Source organism: Bicyclus anynana, chromosome 15 (assembly GCF_947172395.1).
Source record: "Bicyclus anynana chromosome 15, ilBicAnyn1.1, whole genome shotgun sequence".
NCBI lineage: Eukaryota > Metazoa > Arthropoda > Insecta > Lepidoptera > Nymphalidae > Bicyclus > Bicyclus anynana.
This window is the reverse complement of record NC_069097.1, coordinates 6,267,762-6,289,114: the sequence shown is the minus strand read 5'-3', so window position 1 is coordinate 6,289,114 and position 21,353 is coordinate 6,267,762. Positions and strand designations below refer to the sequence as shown.

The 21,353-nt window shown below is 35.5% G+C and overlaps 1 protein-coding gene across 2 annotated transcripts in view; it reads left to right on the top strand.

The window, feature by feature from the left end:
* The window catches only part of LOC112044711 (collagen alpha-1(XV) chain), a 231,299-nt gene that overhangs the window by 140,717 nt on the left and 69,229 nt on the right, over positions 1-21,353 (top strand). For both annotated transcript variants that reach the window (XM_052885828.1, XM_052885827.1), the window contains exons 3-4: positions 8,382-8,461; positions 13,460-14,007. In XM_052885828.1, the coding sequence (XP_052741788.1) occupies positions 8,382-8,461; positions 13,460-14,007 (628 nt within the window). The remainder of the gene's footprint in view (positions 1-8,381; positions 8,462-13,459; positions 14,008-21,353) is intronic.

The following is a 21,353-nucleotide window of genomic DNA, read 5'->3' as shown; positions in this document are numbered from 1 at the left end:
TCATTCACATCGGTTTGTTAACGGTTGTGTTAAAATCACAATAACTGAAATACATATTTGAAGTCGGTTCCAATTTTATGATAAAAAGATTAGATAGGAAAAGATTCTCAGCAATGGATTAATCATTACAAACACCTTGTGATTATTTCTAATCACATAGGCTGAAACACAATGGCATTTAATAAAGTCTAACGCAATGCCCTGTTTCTTAGATAGATTATAACACTAATTTTAGAAATGGATAGCGATTTGTAGGGTAATATTATTGTAGTAATGATTTCGTCAAATAGTTTATGTAAGTGACGCCTGTGCAAAATAGTCTTTAAGCCTTTAGCTATAGCTTGTATAGACTAGGAGGCCATATTTTATTTAGTCACAAAATCAACAAATCAGTAGATAACTATAACAGTAATATTAATTAGTCAGTTTATAAAATACTCTGAGCTACCCGAGAAACGTTTAGAGTTATCATAGAGTGAAAACAAAACTTGAATACGAAGTAAACATTGAGGGAGGTTTGACAGCGGTATATTACATTAGAGAGATCCCTACACTTTGTATGTTTTAGACGCGTCTTGTGATATTCGTATGGAGAAATGTATTACGCAATCCATCTTCGTTAACGTTTTGCAAAAAGGTTTCGTGGTTAACAACCTTTTCCGTTTTTAATGCATTATCTTTTACAGCCGAGTGGCGTAGTGGATAGTGACACTGTCTTCTTGGAATATGTTCGTATGATGAGCATAGGTTTTTTCCAGACACTGGTCTAGGGTTGATATTATATAGTGATGTGTATATTTTTTAGATTTACATATTAAAGCCCATAATTGTAATAATAAATAATAATTGTTTTCGGATTTATTAAAAATAATTTTGTAAGTAGATGTTGTTTTTAGTGAGAAATAATACAATAAGAAACCAGGATTTATCAAAAAAAATTAAGTAAATACTAATACTAGCGTATATTTTCAATTTTATTGAAGCAAAAATATACGCTAGTAATAGTTTTTTTTTATTCTTTACAAGTTAGCCCTTGACTACAATCTCACCTGATGGTAAGTGATGATACAATCTATGATGAAAGCAGGCTAGCTTGTTAGGAGGAGGATGAAAATCCACACTCCTTTCGGTTTCTACACGGCATCGTACCGCTTGGCGATACGTCTTAGCCGGTAGGGTGGTAACTAGCCACGGCCGAAACCTCCCACCAGCCAGACCTGGACCAATTAAGAAAATCTCAATCGGTCCAGCCGGGGATCGAACCCAGGACCTCCGTCTTATAAATACCACTGCGCCACGGAGGCCGTCATTAGTATTGACAAGAGATTATTTTTTATAAGAAACTAACTTACCCTAGTAACTATACCACGTGGAATGTTGCTGCAAGTTAAATACTGCTTTTATAAGAAACATGATTTGTTTAACTTCAAGTATGTCATTGTATTGTGTAAAACAGTAATTTTAAGAGGAAACTTGAAGAGCGAACGTCAATGTTAGTTGTGATCTTAGACTACCGTGGAAGTTTTAATTAAACATCAGAACCGTTTACGTTAAATCGCGAAGAGGAAACAAAAGTTGTAGCACAAACTCATCCGAGTAAGCACTGAAGTAGGTTTGACAGTGGTATGCTCCGTTTGAGATGTTTCTGTGCAGATGTGTTGTGTTTGGGTTGACTGGCTCTTTGCCTAATTTAAATCATTAATCATGTGTTTTGTTTATAGATTGTACACCATTGTGGGTTTTTAAAGCAATAGACAATAATTAATTATATTTAGTAAATTTTAAAATAAGTAAACAACCTACAAAAAGCAAGTGTAAGCTAGTTAACGGTATGGCATTGAAAAGAAAACATTTTAGGGATATATGGCTACGAAGTATTATGAAGTCGTTATAATAATAAATATTTTATATTAATTTTAGGTTCTTCGAAAATAATTGTAAGACAATAGGTATATACGGCTAGTTGTTATGCTAATCAACGATATTTATACTAGAGATATGGCACTGGCGCGTCGAAACTAAAGCGGGCAAATGTGGCTAATTTAATTTAGTCGCTTATTAAACAACAAAAGTTATTTGAACAAATAATACGTAATAATGATTGTTTGCAATGTCAAGTTCTGTGTTCATGAAGTGTAAAAACTACAAAAACATAAATATATGTAAGTAAACACAAAAACATTTTAAGAAATGAAATATCACGTGTCTCAAACGGCGTAGGAATAACATCGTGAGGAAATACCAAAGAATTTTTTAAATTCTCTCCGTGTGTGAAGTCTGCCAATCCGCATTGGGCCAGCGTGGTGGACTATTGGCCTAACCCCTTTCATTCTGAGAGGAGACTGGAGCTCAGCAGTGAGCCGAATATAGGTTAGTAATGATGATGATGATGATGATGATAAACACAAAAGTAATAGCTGAGTTCTTTTTGTAATGATTTTGTAGGCACGTAACATATCTATATTATAAAATATCGTTGATGCTAATGGTAATGATTTCTTACCAAGGGATTACCAATACCAATGGACCTTTTTATATTTTTAGTATCCAGCTAGAACTTTTTGCTTAGATATATTATTTAGATAATATTTCGATACAATGTAGCTAGTAAACTAGTAAATCCCTTCCAAATTTTTACCAAGGGATTACCAATACCAATGGACCTTTTTATATTTTTAGTATCCAGCTAGAACTCTTTGCTTAGATATATTATTTAGATGATAATTCGATACAAAGTAGCTAGCAAACTAGTAAATCTATTCCAAATTTCAGCACGACCTTTTGCCTTTATTTTATTAGTGTGATAAAATGATTTAATAGTATATAGGTAGTTTGAAAGTTTTACTTACACAACTAAATTGAAATTTCTCAAAATGAGCCAGGCACTGTCAACTCCTCTAGTGGTACACGCTCTGATGGATTGGTACTTATGACTTTTGTTCTCGCCCCGAGATTAATCCGGCTCCTAGGGATGTTCCGTTTAATTAATTATTGTCAGAATGAGTGATGTCACTCCCACTGTACGTAACTACTATAGAATGTCTTTATGTGATTTAAACTGCTTCGTTGATCCAAAGATTAGCTTATGCGGCTTTGGATCACTGTCCTGGGATGGTCAAGCTACTCTCTCTTCCAAGAAATTTTTAGTATAGGAATCACTATACAATATAGTATAGTATAATAATATAGGAAGTCATATTTTGACGGCCTCCGTGGCGCAGTGGTATGCGCGGTGGATTAACAAGACGGAGGTCCTGGGTTCGATCCCCGGCTGGGCACATTGAAATTTTCTTAATTTGTCCACGTCTGGCTGGTGGGAGGCTTCGGCCGTGGCTAGTTACCACCCTACCGGCAAAGACGTACCGCCAAGCGATTTAGCGTTCCGGCACGATGCCGTGTAGAAACCGAAAGGGGTGTGGATTTTCATCCTCCTCCTAACAAGTTGGCCCTCTTCCATCTTAGACTGCATCATCACTTACCATCAGGTGAGATTGTAGTCAAGGGCTAACTTGTAAATAATAAAAAAAAGGAACTGGCCAGAGAGAGTATGTATCGAAGGAATTGAATTGAGTCAGAGCCTCCTGCTGCTGAAAAGAAGCCCTGTAGCGAGCCAGAAAACTAGGATGATAATAATGTTTTCCGTTAAAACTGTTTTTTTTTTTTTAACTTTTTACTTTTTATTTCGGTTTTCACCATAGAATTGAAAATTAATCTAGAAGAGTTATTAAGATTAGTAACAATTTTGATCTTAAAAACTATGTTAGTATTGTTAGTGAACCTAACCTACCTAAACATATATTACTCTACATACAAATATGGCCTGGGCAGTTCATTGTATAGTGTTATTTACGTATAAGAATATAATAAAAATAAATAATTAAGTTAAAGAAAGTAATACAAAAGCTCTCTTAAAATCAAAATAAAGTAATTAGAGTTAATGTACGTTTACCGTTTGCACTTTACGTAAACACCATAATCGTTAAGCACCAAGTGAATTTGCAGCAAATTGGCTAATACAAACAATACGCCTAGTCATGAAAGCAGAGGTCGGGCTCTGAACTGTGATTATATGAAAGGAAATTAAGCAATAGCAACGTAATAGCCATGAATGAAGCCTTAATTTGAACGAAAATAAGCGTGAAATGAAATATTATAAAATGACAGTATTACCTTCGGCTAACTAGTTTCGTAATTTTATTTATAAGTCGAGTTATGGTTTGTTTAATGTATTCAATTGATTCAAATTATATGAAGTTCGCTTCACCACACTAAAGGTACTGTTATTCATGCTCTAAAAAAGCATGCTAAAAACATGCTATTAAGTATACTCCATACGAGCATGCTTATCATCAGTTTACATTTGCTACCAATAAGCATGTAGATATTTTTAAGTATGCTCCCTAATTAGGAATTATCAAAGCAAACATTCCAATTAAACATGCTAATTTGTATCTATCGCTCTCTGTCTATAGTACTCGTATCGTTTTAGACAGGGAGAGATGAAGGTGAAGAGAATACAGAATAGCAATGCTGATCGACTAGCATACTCAATAAACAAACCAATTCGCACGCCCACCAAAAAAAGCACGCCCCCTTACACCCGCGCAGCAAGTAGCATGCTCATTATTAGCAATGTTGCGATACACATGCTAATAAGTAGCAACTGCTCAATAGTAGCATGCTTTCGTTCTTGAAATAAGCATGTGTAACAGTAGCTTTACCTTATTTCCTTTTTTCGTGCTTTGTAATGAGATAATGAATGATTTTTGTTTTAGGTATTAGAATAACCTCTGTAGTTTCATTTATTTCGTCCATAAAATTCTCAGTTGTAGTTGGTGCTTCTAAGTGTTTTTGAACCACTTTATTCCTAGCCGTTTGAATGAAATCCTAACATGAAATCGTTGTACGTGCAAATAATAACAGTGAAACCGACTTGACGTCCCAGATACGCGTTTTTACAAAAAAAAATCATAAAACACTTAATATTTGTGGTAGGCTTACAATAATCTGCGGCCTTATTATGTATCTCAGTGTACCATTCAAACAATCAGTCACTATATCGATTTTCGTTTTTGTGATCATCTAATATAGTTATTTCTATTAAATTACTTTGACTACCCTATTTTACATCAAGCGGCAATGATGTTTTGTTTTAACAATCGTCTAACATGAATGTTTTAACATAATAACGTAAAATATCAGTTTGTCGTTAAAATAACGTTACTTCATTCTACTACCACTACTAGACTAATGTTTCTTTACGTAAAATTACGATTATTGTGTCATTTCGTTGAAGACACAATGTTAGATGATTGCAAAAACGAAAATACGATGAAAAACGATGTAGTGACTGATTATTTGAATGGTTTTTTTTCTCTACAAGTTATCCCTTGACTACTATCTCACCTAATGGTAAGTGATGCAATCTAAGATGGAAGCGGGATAACTTGTTAGGAGTAATACGAAAAACCACACCCCATTCGGTTTCTACACGACATTGTACCGGAACGCTAAATCGCTTGGCGGTACGTCTTTGTTGATTGGGTGGTAACTAGCCACGGCCAGAGCCCACCAGCCAGACCTGGACGAATTAAGAAAACTTTAATCAGCCCAGCCGGGGATCGGACCCGGGACCTACGTCTTGTAAATCCACCGCGCATGCCACTGCGCCACGGAGGCCGTCATAATGGTACACCGAGTTACATAATAACCCTGCTGATGGTATCAGAACTAAGATGTATGTAATTTTATTGAAATATTTTGATCTACAATTTCAAGCTCCTAATATGTCTCTGACAAAAGGGGAGTACTGTACGGAACATGCAACCGGGTTAATTGCTCTCTGAGGCTGTGAGTAAAGGTAAAAGCCAAATTCAGTTTGAAGTCAGTCTAACTAGCATCTAATCTACAAAGCTCTTGCTGTAAATAAACTTTAATTAAAACTTTTATTGCGACTTTGAAATGTCGGCGAGCTGTGTTTTATATTTTCTCATTTTCAGGGTTCCTTACCTGTAAAGGAAAAAAAACCCTTTTACGAGTAGGTTTACTTTAAAGTACGTCTATTTGTCTAGTCTGTCGACACTAAGCACGGCGTTAGTAATGTTCTGTGGTCAAGGCCCTTTTATTTCGGGAACACTTAGTGTAACTAATCTAATAATATACGGCCGAAAAAACGTATATTACTTATGTTTACAAATATTTCGAACCTCTCGAATAAATCGAAATTTTAAGGAAAACTACGAGTAGATACTTACTATCAGTTGGCCTAGAACTATGCACAAGTAAATATTACGAGTTCCTACGTGTGTACTAATTTGTGTTTAGTTCTTTATTGAGCAACGCTCTTAGTGTATTGTTTTATCTTAGACTACAATCCATGTGTTTTACTAGTTTAGTCGTGTTAGTAATTTTGTGCAATATTTATTGTAAAGTGTGTGCAATCATTTGTAGTGTTACCTTATCAACCCATATACGGCTCACTGCTGAGCTCGAGTCTCCTCTCAGAATGAGAGGGGTTAGACCAATAGTCCACCACGCTGGCCCAAAGTTGGAGGTGCATGCCACGTACCGGATTCGAACCCACACCCTCCGGAATCGGAGGCAGAGGTCATATCCACTGGGCTATCACGACTCGTAGTAGTGTAATTCATCATAAATTATTTAGTACCACACTAAATAATTAAACAAATATGATGAACATGACGGGCATGGGAAGTAAGTGTTAATTCATTCTGATCCTCTACCACAAAAATATGATAAAATCCCTGTCACTGCTGTCCGTTGCATTATATTATACAATCTTTAGTACAACTATTTGGTAAATATCTGAAAACTACACATTTCTGATTAAATTAAACAATAGTCTTTACTTAAAGTAAACGTAATCAATCATTTTGACAGCCTCCGTGGCGCAGTGGTATACGTGACGAAGGTCCTGGGTTTGATCCCCTGCTGGGCCGATTGAGGTTTTCTTAATTGGTCCAGGTCTGGCTGGTGGGAGGCTTCGGCCGTGGCTAGTTACCACCCTACCGACAAAGACGTACCGCCGAGCGATTAAGCGTTCCGGTACGATGTCGTGTAGAAACCGAAAAGGGTGTGGATTTTCATCCTCCTCCTAAAAAGCTAGTCCGCTTCCATCTTAGATTGCATCATCACTTACCATCAGGTGAGATTGTAGTCAAGGACTAACTTGTAAAGAATAAAAAAAAAGATCAAGCAAAACTTGTACGGAACCCTCGACGGGCAAGTCCGACTCGCACTTGTTCTGTTTTTTCACGACCATTTATCGAATCAAAAATTTATAAATCAATAGCTTTCAATACCGATCAATTAAACGCACTTCACCCCGGTGTTTCTGAATAGAATTTAAATTGCAGATCGTTCTTCTTTTACCTGTACCGAGCATGGACAAATGGACTTGATTGAGATTCATCGTTCGAATTGGCTATAGTTTTATAATGAACGTTTACATTTGAACCACATTCGTTATCATACTAACATAACAAATGCACAATTAAGTCTGTATGTCTGTCTGTTACCTTTTCAAGGCTAAACGACTGAAGCGATTTCGATTAAATTTTGTATAGAAATGGAGCTACATAGGCTACTTTTTATCCCAGGTGAATCATGGTTCCCGTGCGATTTTACGCGAACAGAGTCGCGGGCGTCTACTAGTAACATATAAAAAAGTGTCTGTCTGCGATTTAAAAATAACTGTGTTTTCTCAAGTGCTTAGAGTTAGTTAATTTTTTTTATTTAATTATTTATTTATTTATAAGAATACAGTAATTGACAAAAATTAAATAATGCAACCTTAAACTCTAGTTAGTTAATTACACGAAACCAAAACACAGCAAGCAAGCTTTTTTTTTAATTATTGTCTGTCTGTCTAATCTCTGGAATGGGTGGACCGATTTTGACGGGTCTTTTACTGGAAAATAGTTATTTACACGATGTAAATAAAAGCTACAATAGCTTCACTGTAAGACCGGTCGGATTCAGCACCAGGATGATTCGATCCCCGCCCCGTTGGTTTTTTGTCGTACCCACTCCTAATATAGTATTACCCGGCTGGTTGGCGGGGAATGGGAATATTGATTATATTTAAATATTCTTTAGCAAGATTCTTTTTTTTTGGTGCAACAATTTTGCTGGGTCAGTTAGTCTATACTAATATTATAAAGATTAAAGATTGTTTGTTTGAATTGAATAAGCTCCAATAGGTACCTACTATTTAACCGATTTGAAAAATTCTTTCACTGATAGAAAGCTACTCTATCCCCGAGTGCTATAGGCTATATTTATCCCCATATTCTTACGGGAACGGGAACCGCGTGGCGTATTGTATATTTAGTAGTATATTAGGTTTTGTGTTGTTCCAGGTACATATGGCTAACAATTGTGTTATGCTTCTCAACGTGTGCTGCCAACGACGGCCTTTTTGGGTCTAAATATCCCAACGGTAAGTTTATTTATTTACAACAACATGTTAAGAGACTTATCGGCTCAGCCCCTGTAGCCAAGTGGCAACACTATTCTCTTTCTACAAACGCTAACGCTTGGTAACCTAAAAAAATGTATGTGAATGACAGTTCCGATCAATATCATGATCACGTGACCTGTTCATAAGCAATTGTCATATCCGTACACTTTTAAATTTTCAAAGCGTTTGCGATAGTACAAAGAACCAATCATATTCATTAGTGCACATAGCTTAGCAGGAAACGGAGTCAACTAAGATATCATCCATCATCATCCATATATCAACCCATATACGGCTCACTGCTGAGCTCGAGTCTCCTCTCAGAATGAGAGGGGTTAGGCCAATAGTCCACCACGCTGGCCCAATGCGGATTGGCAGACTTCACACACGCAGAGAATTAAGAAAATTCGCTGGTATGCAGGTTTCCTCACGATGTTTTCCTTCACCGTTTGAAACACGTGATATTTAATTTCTTAAAATGCACACAACTGAAAAGTTGGAGGTGCATGCCCCAGACCGGATTCGAACCCACACCCTCCGGCATCGGAGGCAGAGGTCATATCCACTGGGCTATCACGGCTTATACATAAATGTACCTACAATATAATCTGCAAAATGTTTGGTTATTTTAATTTGTCTTGTGATTAACGGGACAAACAGAGGGTTTTATGATATCAAATTGCATATCCCCGTAAAGCGAATATCCTTGCTTGCTTGAGAATATGTTTTATCTAACAACTCCCTTCAAAGCCGGCTCGCCAAAATGACATAAAATACAATACACAATAGGTACATAAGGTTTTTCCTATACCACAAGATGACACACATACGTTCACGTAGGATATATAGTCTATATTTATATCTATACTAATATTATAAAGAGGTAAAGTTTGTAAGTTTGTAAGTTTGTAACATTCTTTAAATGGGGTAATCTTCGGAACTACTGGTCCGATTTATATAGGTATCATGTATATTAGCCGAGTTATCACAGTTTTTGTCATACAGGACCGAAAATCCTCTTAAACAGACTTATTCGCATGCGCTGCCTTAACTATTGTGTAAAATTGAAATTAATGTAAAGAGACTTTATGTATCTTTAAAAGTTCTACAAAAAGTCAGCGACACCATATATCTATCTTCTATATATTAGCAGATATAGTACCTTTTGTGTTTTAAAAATTAATGAAAATGATAATAAATGAGTTACCTAATTTAATTAAATAGTTCACTTGATCTTAAATGTGAAATCTCCCTAAAAGCATAGCTTATTATAAAAGAATCTTTATTGCGTTTTTCTTGTCAAGGTAACACAAGGTATAAATTGTAAGCAACGTATGCGATTAACTCTTGAAAACTTTTAAGGCAGTTTGATAATCGTAGGGCTAGATTATACAAAATTTTAAATGTTTAAAAAGCCTCGACGGTGCATCTGCAGGGTGCACCATGAGCAAGTGAAGTTGGCAGTTGGGGAGGCTGACTGGTATTATCCTCCCCCCTTTGCATCCCCTGCAATCATTATTACAATCGTTCTTTTGACTTAAACCTTTTTTTTTTTTTTCGTATCTGCCGGTCAGTACGGAACCGCAGAGCATTTCTTCGTACTGACTTTCTATTTTTCATTTCTCTTTCTCTTTCTTTTCGGCCCGTTCTCTTTCTCTCTCCTTATCATGATAGCTCTCAGCATCTGCGAGTACTTCCTCCATTCCTCCTCGTCTGCTAGCATGCGTGCAATGAGGTTTTGCGCTTCCACCTTTCCCATTGGCCCCTGGGCCCCTGGTCTTAGATCAGCGCAGCCCGTACACTCGAAGATCGCATGTCTCGGGATGTCTTCCTCGCCGCAAAAATAGCAGTTTTCACTGGGTGCCTTGCCAATAGCATAGAGGTAAGTATTGAAGACCCCGTTGACTTAAACCTAAACAAATATCTCTACAACGATACAAAATGTACCATCAAAGTTTGCACAGAACGACCTGAATACATTACCTCTCCTCTTCGCCACAATATCAGGTGAAAAAACAATCCATGGGCATTGGACCGGCGAAATTTGTCCCCGTAACGGGTTATTGCCTCACGTGCACTCGACGCCAATAAAAATGTACCTCGTAAAAACAAAAGGGCTGCGAAAAATTTTTAAGTCCATAAAAGTGGACGGTGAAATGTTTTCTCTGAAAATTGCAAAAAATGTACGGGAAACATTTAACAGAATTACTGTTTTCCTAAAATCATCTATTTATATTTTTTTATTCTTTACAAGTTAGCCCTTCAATACAATCTAACCTGATGGTAAGTGATGATGCAATCTAAGATGAAAGCGTGGTTTTGCTCCCAGTATTATGTAAATTTTGATAATAATCAGTCGCTTAGATGTTAAATACGAGTACCTACTTACAGCTCGGGAACAATACTTTTGTCAGTATTATAAGTACCAATATCAGTATATTAAATGATATAGAGATCTAATCGCTGACTACGGACGTCATAAGAAACCAGTCACTAAGCGGGCGAAGGAACAAACTACGCTGGAAGTAGGAAAAAATGAGTCAATTTTAAAATATACCGACGACATCATATGGGTTACATTGATCCACTGGACTTGTATTACACTACTTTACCTAAAAAAATACCAAATCAATAACATTCTAAATCAAGTTACAACTATTTTAGATGCAGGCAACTCAAATCTGTATTATTTGAAAGGCCTCACACAAAGCCTATGTCTAGTAGAATACGTACATTTGAAAATAATGATGATGATAATTATGATGATGATGATGATGATGATGATGATGATGATGATGATGATGATGATGATATACCCATAAATAATAATAATAAATCTTACCGAAAAAAAATATACCGAATAATTTCACCGCGGCTAGTTGCCTCTACTGGTGACAGAAGGGCTAGCTCATTTTTTGCGCAAAGGATCAGCCTGGCTGTCCAGCGCGGAAATGCAGCCAGTATTCTTGCCACCATTCCACGTGGGCATGATTTGTATGGTTATTAGGATAAGTTAGCTTAAGTTCCATATTGTATTATAAATCTTTATTTATCAAAACTTCATATCACCTATCCTGTACTAGTTATTACTGTGTTACAGGAGGCAGTGTCTTCTCCAACACAAGTTCATTCATTCACGAGATTTGAGCCATTATCCATTCCTTTATTAAACAAGTTTTAGCTGAATTATTCTTAGATAATGTACGTTAATAATACCCTAACATTTTAGTCCAGCGAACGGTGTGGGATGTAAAATGCACCCGCATACCGCTTAATAAGACATGTACTATGCGACCGCAAATGTTAAACAGAGCTTTTGTAAAGCTTGCGAAACGGACCTCGTTTAAAGCATTTTATATCTTAAGCCCGCTGCTTAAAACAAAACGATTTTTTTTTACATTTTAATATTCATAAACAGTTTACTTACTTTGTTATAAATAAATATACTTAAACAATACACATCACTATCTAGCCCCAAAGTAAGCATATAGAGTAGCTTGTGTTATGGGTGCTAAGATAGTTTATATTATAATTATAATATTAATATACATTTATATACTACATATAAATACTTATATAATGTATAAATACACACAGACACTGGAAAACACCCATGCTCATCACACAAATATTTTCCAGTTTTGGGAATCGAACCGAATTGTTATGTGTGTTAGTATTGATAATAATCTTAACTAACAGTTAATATAGTGTTGTTTTCATTACCACGACATAAAAAAGTTAAATACCATTAAGGCTGCATCATCGCTTACTGTCAAGCATGATTGCTGCCATGCGCTAACCTAAATAATGTAAAAAAAAATATGAAAATTTTAATTTAATTATTAAATTTTAATTTAATATGTAGTGAATATAGATAGGTACGTAGTTTTAATATTATTGTAAAATTAAACAAATAAAACTTTATTGTTAGTGTTAAAAAAAAATATAGTTATATAAAAGCGAAAGGTCGTTCATCACAAATCTCTTAAAGGAGACAGATGAAATTCTGCAGGGAGGTAGTTTATAGTTACTTAATAAAGAATTCGTTAAGAATGGATTTTGCGACATGCCGAATTAAGGAGGCCTAATAGGCCGTACAGACTACTTTAATATTTTAGTCGAGTACGAACAATTTTTGAGTGGTAAATCTAAAAATTGTTCGTACTCGACTAAAATACTAAAGTAGTCCGAACTAGGCTAGCAACTAAGGGCGGACAAGGTCGCAGGCGTCCATCATCATCATCATATCAGCCGATGGACGTCCACTGCAGGACATAGGCCTTTTGTAGGGACTTCCAAACATCACGATACTGAGCCACCTGCATCCAGCGAATCCCTGCGACTCGCTTGATGTCGTCAATCCACCTGTTGGGGGGTCGGCCAACACTGCGCTTACTAGTGCGGGGTCGCCATTCCAGCACTTTGGGACCCCAATGTCCATCGGCTCTTCGAACTTCGCAGGCGTCCGCTAGGTTGAAATATGGGTGCATTCGGCGGTTTTCAGCAAATTATTAAAGTTTTATTTAATTAATTAATTAATTAATAATAATAATGAACTTCCTCAAAATATTTCCTACTTCTATTCTTTATTCAATATTCAATATATTTTATAATGTAAGTATACGTCATACTCATTTAAAAATAATAAATTCAGTTATTTTCGTAGGTATTTGAAATTTGAGCCTTACAGTTCAAAGACATTCCGTTTCCTTCTAAACAGCTGGATTTAATTAAACATGTTTGGTTCCTTCAGTTCTTTGTGATGCATAAAAACTTTATTCCCTACAACGTACTAGTATAATAAATCTTTTGAAGTACAACAAACCGCAATAAAACAAACTTGCAGCGTAACGTAGTTGTAACAATAAATTTCCCCTGAACTAGTTAAGAAATTAACACACTACAAACATATAACTAAAAGTAGAAGAAGCTTTGTAAAGTGCCCATAAAATTAAAGATACGTTTATCGCTTCACAGATATCCCGGAATACGACCTGCTGCACGCGATCGGGGTACCGTTTAGCAACCCGAAGACTCAGTACTTCGACGAAGGCCTCGACGGATTCCCGGCCTACGGCTTAAAGCCAGGATCAGATATCAAATCTCCGTACCGACTTTTTATGCCTGAGAAACTGTATGCGGAGTTCTCCATAACAGCCACTGTACGGCCAGCGAACAAAGATGGCGGGTTTCTGTTCTCTGTAGTCAATCCATTAGAAACAGTCGTCCAATTGGGCGTCCAACTTATACCATCGGGCCCCGGACTCACAAACATCTCGCTGTTATACACCGATGCAAATGTATATGCTCTGAGTCAAACCATCGCATCGTTTGTAGTACCATCGTTCGCTAAAAAATGGAGTCGATTCGCGTTGAAAGTCACCACTGATAATGTGACTCTGTTTCTTAATTGCCACGAGTTTGATACGTTGGTAGTGAAGAGAAACCCGCAGGAATTGGTATTCGATTCGGCATCGACGTTGTACGTGGGGCAAGCCGGTCCATTGATAAGAGGAGCCTTTCATGTAAGTGTTTTTCAATTTTTTTTCTATACTACAACCTTTCTATGATGAGTACTGTTTATCAACAAACAAATTAAAAATGAGGGTATAAATCACTAGTCATTTCACACCTAATAATAATTGACTTGTTCTTATATTAATCAAAATAAATTTGATTAATAAGCTTAGAACAATTAGATAAGGTTAAATATATTTTATGTAACATTTTATAAACAAACCATACATAATTTAAAATATAAGTTATGAAATGACATGCATTTTCTACCTTCATTTCTAATTTATTTGTTGGTAAACAGTATTCATCAACAAAGGCTAATTGGCAAAGGTAAATTGCGTAAAATTGTTTTTTTAAACAACTTTTGAAGGCTTTAAAAAAGAAGAAGATAGTTAAAACAATAATCATTATACTTATTTTTATGTTAAGTAGAAGGCTGTAGTAAATTGTGTAGCTCTGTTTTTTTAAACAACTTTTGATGGATTTAAAAAAGAAGATAGTTAAAATAATATCCATTATACTTATTTTTATATTAAGTAGAACGTATAATGTTACTTAAGCCGTATTGCCACTATAAAACAGTTAATAGAATTGCACCTGCACTCGAATGCAGAATAAGAATTAAAACAATACAAGTAGAAATTCCACTGGAATCTTAAATTTAATTTATTATCTCTTAAATGAAAAGTGAAATAGTAAATTTATTTTAGACGAATATCTTAGCTTTCAATGGATTCACCGTGCGTGACGTCCATCGCGTGGTAGAGAGAAGAACTCCGAGCAGACTCCTGAACTTGTGACTACAGGATGTAGGGTTAAGGAATTCCTTGACGATCGATCAACACTCCCCGTTCTCTGCTCATGTTGTTCTCCCTGCCTAGCCAAATTTGGTAACATCCTATTAGAGCAGCTTTGGATACTCGTTCTTATATAGAAGTAACTGCACTTCTAGAGAGGCCAAGTAACCAAATTTAAGTATATCTGTTAATCGTATCAGATAAAATGTTAACTTATTTGTATTGTTTTATTTCTCACATGTAGCAATACGACTTTAACTATAAATGTTATTATTTATAACGCTCACAAAATGTTCAGACAATTTATCGATCGTTATACACTTATAAAAACATTTAAAACTATAAAAACTTTCAGTGTGTGTGTGTGGAAATAAGCTTGATATAGTCAAAATTCATAGCGTATACCGCATAGTGCCTGAAAGCATAATGGCAAACCACATTTACGTTAGGCAGGCTTATAACCACGGTCTAGATATCTCATTTCATTCTAATTTCAAATTGATTGTACTAATAAAATTCACAGTAACAATTATTATTACACGCTATATATTAGCTTCACTTGTAACTAAGTATGTAAGAAAATTTTGGAATCCTAATTTGACCCACTTCCCGGTGTTCGTGTACGATGAAATTTTGCACCACGCTCTGAGTTTTGATGATTATACATGACTAGCTAAGAAACGTCATTACAAATCTAATATGGCGGCCTCCCCAATCACTGTAACTATGTAGGAAAGACAAATCTTGGAATCTTAATTTGACTCACTTCCCGGTGTTCGTGTAGGATGAAATTTTGCACACGCTCTGAGCTCTGATGACACTCATTACAAATTCAATATGGCGGCCTCCCCAAGACGGCGGACTGGCTGTTTGAAATCCACCCCCATGATATGGATATCAAATGAAATGCTGTCAGTAATACGAAAAAAATATGCACGTGACTTAAACCCAATATTTGTAATTTTGTGTGCGTGCTAAAAGCGTGTTTTTCAGTTTTTTTTTTAACTATTCAAAGTTATTATACACACAAACATTAAAACCGTATTATAAAACAAAATAGGTAACATTAAAAAAGGTTTTTAGAAAAATTGTGAAAACGGATTCATTATTTTCTGCCTGCTTTAGTATCATCTGTCCATCCAATTTAACTTGTATAAGTGGGTGCTTAGAATCATTGTTAAAAGACATTATGTCAACACCACTTAACAATTTACACGGGCATTACAATTCTAAATCGTCTGTAAATTACAGTGGGCATTTTATGGTCTATGGACGGTAGACCATAAAAATGCCCAGATTGATGACACATTTTTTTTATTAACGAGTAAGTACCCATCATAAAAAGGCAGTATAATTGATACGTAGAGATTTTTTAATTAAGATAGTCTATAAACCTCATTGGCATTGCAGAGAAAACAATTAATTAATCCACGTCAGACGCAGTACCGCAATCTAATCTAACCACACCCAGATTGCATAGAGGAATTGAAACCACACCTCACACGTGTAGATGAACCTTTTTCTAAATTAGCAAATGTATATAAATACTAGCGGACGCCCGCGACTTCGTCCGCGTGGAATTTAGTTTTTCACAAATCCCGCGGGAACCATAGATTTTTCCGGGATAAAAAGTAGTTTATGTGTTAATCCAGGCTCTAATATATGTCAATACCAAATTTCAGCTAATTCGGTTAAGTAGTCGAGGCGTGAAAGAGTAACAAACATTCATATCATCAAAATCATCAGTTTTCGCAAATCTCGGGAAACCATGGATTTTTTAGGGATAAAAAGTAGCCTATGTGTTAATACAGAGTAGAATCTATTTCCATTCCAAGTTTTAGCCAAATCGCTTCAGTAGTAGCGGTTTTAAAGAGTAACAAAATCCAAACATCCAAACATACATCCAAACATCCATAAACTTTCGCGTTTATAATATTAGTAGGATTATGTACAATGAATGACATTATGCTAAACTGAGCCATGAACGTAATTGTCATCATCTATATATATAAAAATGAATTGCTGTTCGTTAGTCTCGCTAAAAGTCGAGAACGGCTGAACGGATTTATCTTATCTTGGTCTTGAAATATTTGTGGAGGTATAGGGAAGATATAAAGGTGAGAGGTGGTAAAAATTATATTTCCCATACAAACTTTAAGAGTCAAGTGTAGAGTAGGGATAGAAAAAAAGTGCACATAAGTCAAAGCAAAGCTTGGCTGACTAGCGGATCCCGCTAGTCATCATAAATATATAAATGTAATTGTATTACAATATTATTATATTATACTATTATTATTATAGTATTTAAGAAAGGTTTTCTTAAAAAAGGAAAGTATCGAACCCAGGACCGTTTTATAAATATACCGCGCATACCACTGCGCCACGGAGGCCTTCAAAAACAAGTTTTCATATTGTGAGGTTATAATGAAATATTAATTGCTTATATCATAGTTTAACTTAAGTTTTCAAGTGCAAAAATTGCATAATTTCTGCATAAAAAGTCCTAAAAATAATTTTCAGAGTGTCAAAAGTCAACGATCACTATAATGCTATTTTTACGATCAATATAGGAATTGACTTCCACAAATCAAATGTCATGCAATTTATAGGCTATAAAAATATCTTCAATTAAATAGATAGACGGTTTACTTCATTATCACAAATTTGTAACTTTATTAATACAATAAAGAACGTTGTCACAGAATATATAAAATTTAGGTTAGTACCTATTATGTAGGCTCTGTTACAACTATAAAATCGCAATGAAATTGATTTATAAAAGAGCTGTCTATTATATTTTATAGGTGCCTTTTTATTATAATTATACTATTCATGTAGTGCACGGATCAGTGATATCTACGAATGTTAAGTAACACTAATCTACTATCTATATTAATATTATAAAGCTGAAGAGTTTGTTTGTTTGATTGAACGCGCTAATCTCAGGAACTACTGGTCTGATTTGAAAAATTCTTTCAGTGTTAGATAGCTTATTTATCAAAGAAGCCTATAGGCTATATATTATCCCCGTATTCTTACGGGGACGGGAACCACGCGGGTGAAACCGCGCGGCGTCAGCTTGTTCATAATATGACCCGACAGACGTACTTGTAATTGGTGTGTCCGAAATTCAATGTTTACAAAACTTCTTTCTTGTGATCGTCACATAGGCAATAGATACCTACGATATGTTAAATATTAATATATTTAATTAACCATGTTATCTATACTAATATTATAAATGCGAAAGTACGTCTGTCTGTCTGTCTGTTACCTTTTCACGGCTAAACGGCTGAACCGATCAAGATGAATTTTGGTATAATGGAAAATGGGACCTTGGAGCAAAACATAGGGTACTTTATGATCCTAAAATAAAAATAGAAGGGGGGTGAAATAGGAGTTGAAAGTTTGTATGGAAAGTCCTTCATTTTTAGAGGTTTTAAAAATTTGTTCATCAATCATAAAAAAATACGAAATGTAATGTTATTCAAGAATTTTTAAAATTCAATCCTCAAAGTGGTGAAATATATGGGTTGAAAGTCTTAATTGACTTCCACGCGGACGAAGTCGCGGGCGTCCGCTAGTACTACTATAACATAGCAGTTATAGTATGCGCGTTATCATCTGAGTCGTTCGGTCATAAAAGTCAAAAAAGATAGGAATGTGCAGCGCGCCTACCTGCGCACCCTAATTATCGATAAACGGCTACCTGCGCACGTGCTAATGATGAGTCAATAATGATTTGGACGATTCTGATTGGTCGGTTTCTAATGTAATTGCATTGCGTATTTTTTTTGCTATAAATGTGTTTACTGCAATTAAATAAATACATTCATGTGTTACTCGTTGCGCACTATGGATACTTTATTTTCTAACGTTGATCTGAAGAAATTACATGGCGATATTAGCCCTCAAGCTCGAACACTGATTCACAACGTATTCCTGTTTCTCAATGAATTGAAAAGTGATCCGAATAAAGTGGCTTCTCTAAATTTCAACAAACCACGTGAAATGGCCGCATTTGTTTGTGGTGTGAGCAGAGCGACAGTGGACCGAATCAAGACGGAAGTATCACAATCAGGCAGTACCTGTATACCAAGAACAAATTTTAAGAAACCACAAACCGTCACTAATATTGACGATTTTGATAAAAGTGTGTTGAAGCGAACTGTAGCTTCATTTTATGAGAATGGAGAGTATCCATCCGTGGCGAAAATTTTAGAAAAATTCCGTGAACAATTACCCGATTTTAAATGCGGCAACACTTCAATGAGAATACTACTGAAGGAGGTTGGGTTCCAGTATAAGAAAAATAGCGAAGGACGTAAATATTTAATGGAAAGAACTGATATTGTTTGTGCTAGAATGGACTTTTTAAGGAAATTGGATTTACTTAGAAGAACTAACGATCAGCGACCACGTTTCTATCTAGACGAAACATGGATTAATCAAAACCATGCAAGAAAGAGGATGTGGCTTGGAAGCAACGATGAAGGAGGTTTCAAGAATCAGCCTGTGGGAAAAGGCCAAAGATTAATAGTTTGCCATGCGGGTTCTGCAAGGACTGGCTTCGTTCCAGATGCGAAGCTAATATTTAAAGCGGTGAAATCAAAGGATGCTGATTACCACACAGAAATGGATGGCGAAACATATATGGCATGGTTTTCCGAATTCCTGAATCTACTTGAAGAGCCCTCAGTTATAATTGTCGATAACGCAAGCTATCATTCGATACAGTTGGAAAAGATACCCACAAGAAACACGAGGAAAGCTGAAATTCAAGAATGGTTGACAAAGAAAAAGATTCCATATTCCAGCAACGAAATTATTGAAGAATTAATAAGAAAAGTAAAAGCCAGTAACCCGCAGAAGGTCTACGCTTTAGACCATCTGGCAAATGAACGAGGTCATGAAGTAATAAGGCTCCCTCCATATCACTGTCAATATAACCCAATAGAATTAATTTGGGCACAAGTAAAGGGAGAAGTTGCGAAGAATAATAATACCTTCAAGATAGCAGATGTCGAAAATCACCTCCACCGAGCCATAGAAAATGTCACACGAGAAGACTGGGCCAAATGTGTTAGGCATGCCGAAGAACTTCAAAACAAAGATTTACAAAAAGCTCTAATTAGAGATCACGCGCCGCTTATAATAAATTTGGCAGAAGACGAAGATTCTGATGATGAAGACTCAGATGAAGATTAATTTTATTTAGTTAATAATTATATAATATGAAATATGTATTATATTAAATCAAATATTGTTAATTTTTTTAATTTTGTGAACAAGATACGATAATAAACTTTACTTATCGATAATATGTCTTTCATTGTTACACCCTTCACTAGACGGCTCCATAAGACCCATAAGTGCAAGCGAGATAGATATAGAGAAATGATTTATGGCCCTAAGACTCAGTTGTTAACGCGCGTACTATAGTCTTTGATCGCTCTATCTATAGGAACTTCTATAGTAATATTAAGAAGAGGTAAACTTTGTGGTATTGTAGTCGGCAATCTCTGATCTACCGGACTGATTTTGAAAATGATTTTACCTCCAGAAAAGCACGTTATTTATTAGGGTCACTGACTTATATTTTATCTACATTCTCTCACCGGAACGAAAACTACGCGGGTGAAAATTCGGGGTGAGGCTAGTGTTGTAGTAAAACCATTTTATTTTTTTAAGGTCCGTTCCAATTGACCTCCAAGAGTATATCGTTCATTTAACAATCTTATATCCATTACAAGTTAGAAACTTTTCTATTAAGACCGAGTTGGAGATAGAAAAACTTATCTTTTTCGTTTCCACGAACTCTCCTATGTAATTATGTGATATCTAGGTGTCTGCGACGAGAGTTTCTTATTTGTTTGCAAAGTGTCGTCGATCACTTACTTTAACAGACCATTCCACGAGACCAGAAACAGTGACGTCATCGCGGTTTTTTTGCTACCAAAGTTAGTAGTAGTTTGATCAATAATTTTATTTCTAAATAACGGACGCTAGTGACTTCTTTCGCGTAGATTTAGTTTTTTACAAATCCCGCGGGAACTATGATTTTTTTGCGGGATGAAAATTAACCTATGTGTTGATACAGAGTAAAATCTATTTCCATTCCAAATTTCAGCCAAATCCAAAGCCAAAGGTATAAAAACACACTTACACACACACAAACTTTCACCTGTATAATATTAGTGTGTTTTAGATGATTGTAACATAATAATTGGTAATTAACTAATCTGTCACTAGGTTCTCGAGTTCAAATATTATCACGGTAATTAACACAGCAATGGAACCAAAAATAAGTAATAAGACTTGTAAAAAAATTGTACCAGACGAGATTTTGTACTCCCAAATATATCAATCATAATTTTTAATGATATTTTAAGCTCAATGATGAATATCTTAAATTTTGAATTAATTCTTTGATCAAGATATTGTAGTTGTCCACTTTTACAATTTATTGTATTTTCTTTGAAAATATATTAGATATTGGTATTCATCATCATCATCATATCAGCCGATGGACGTCCACTGCAGGACATAGGCCTTTT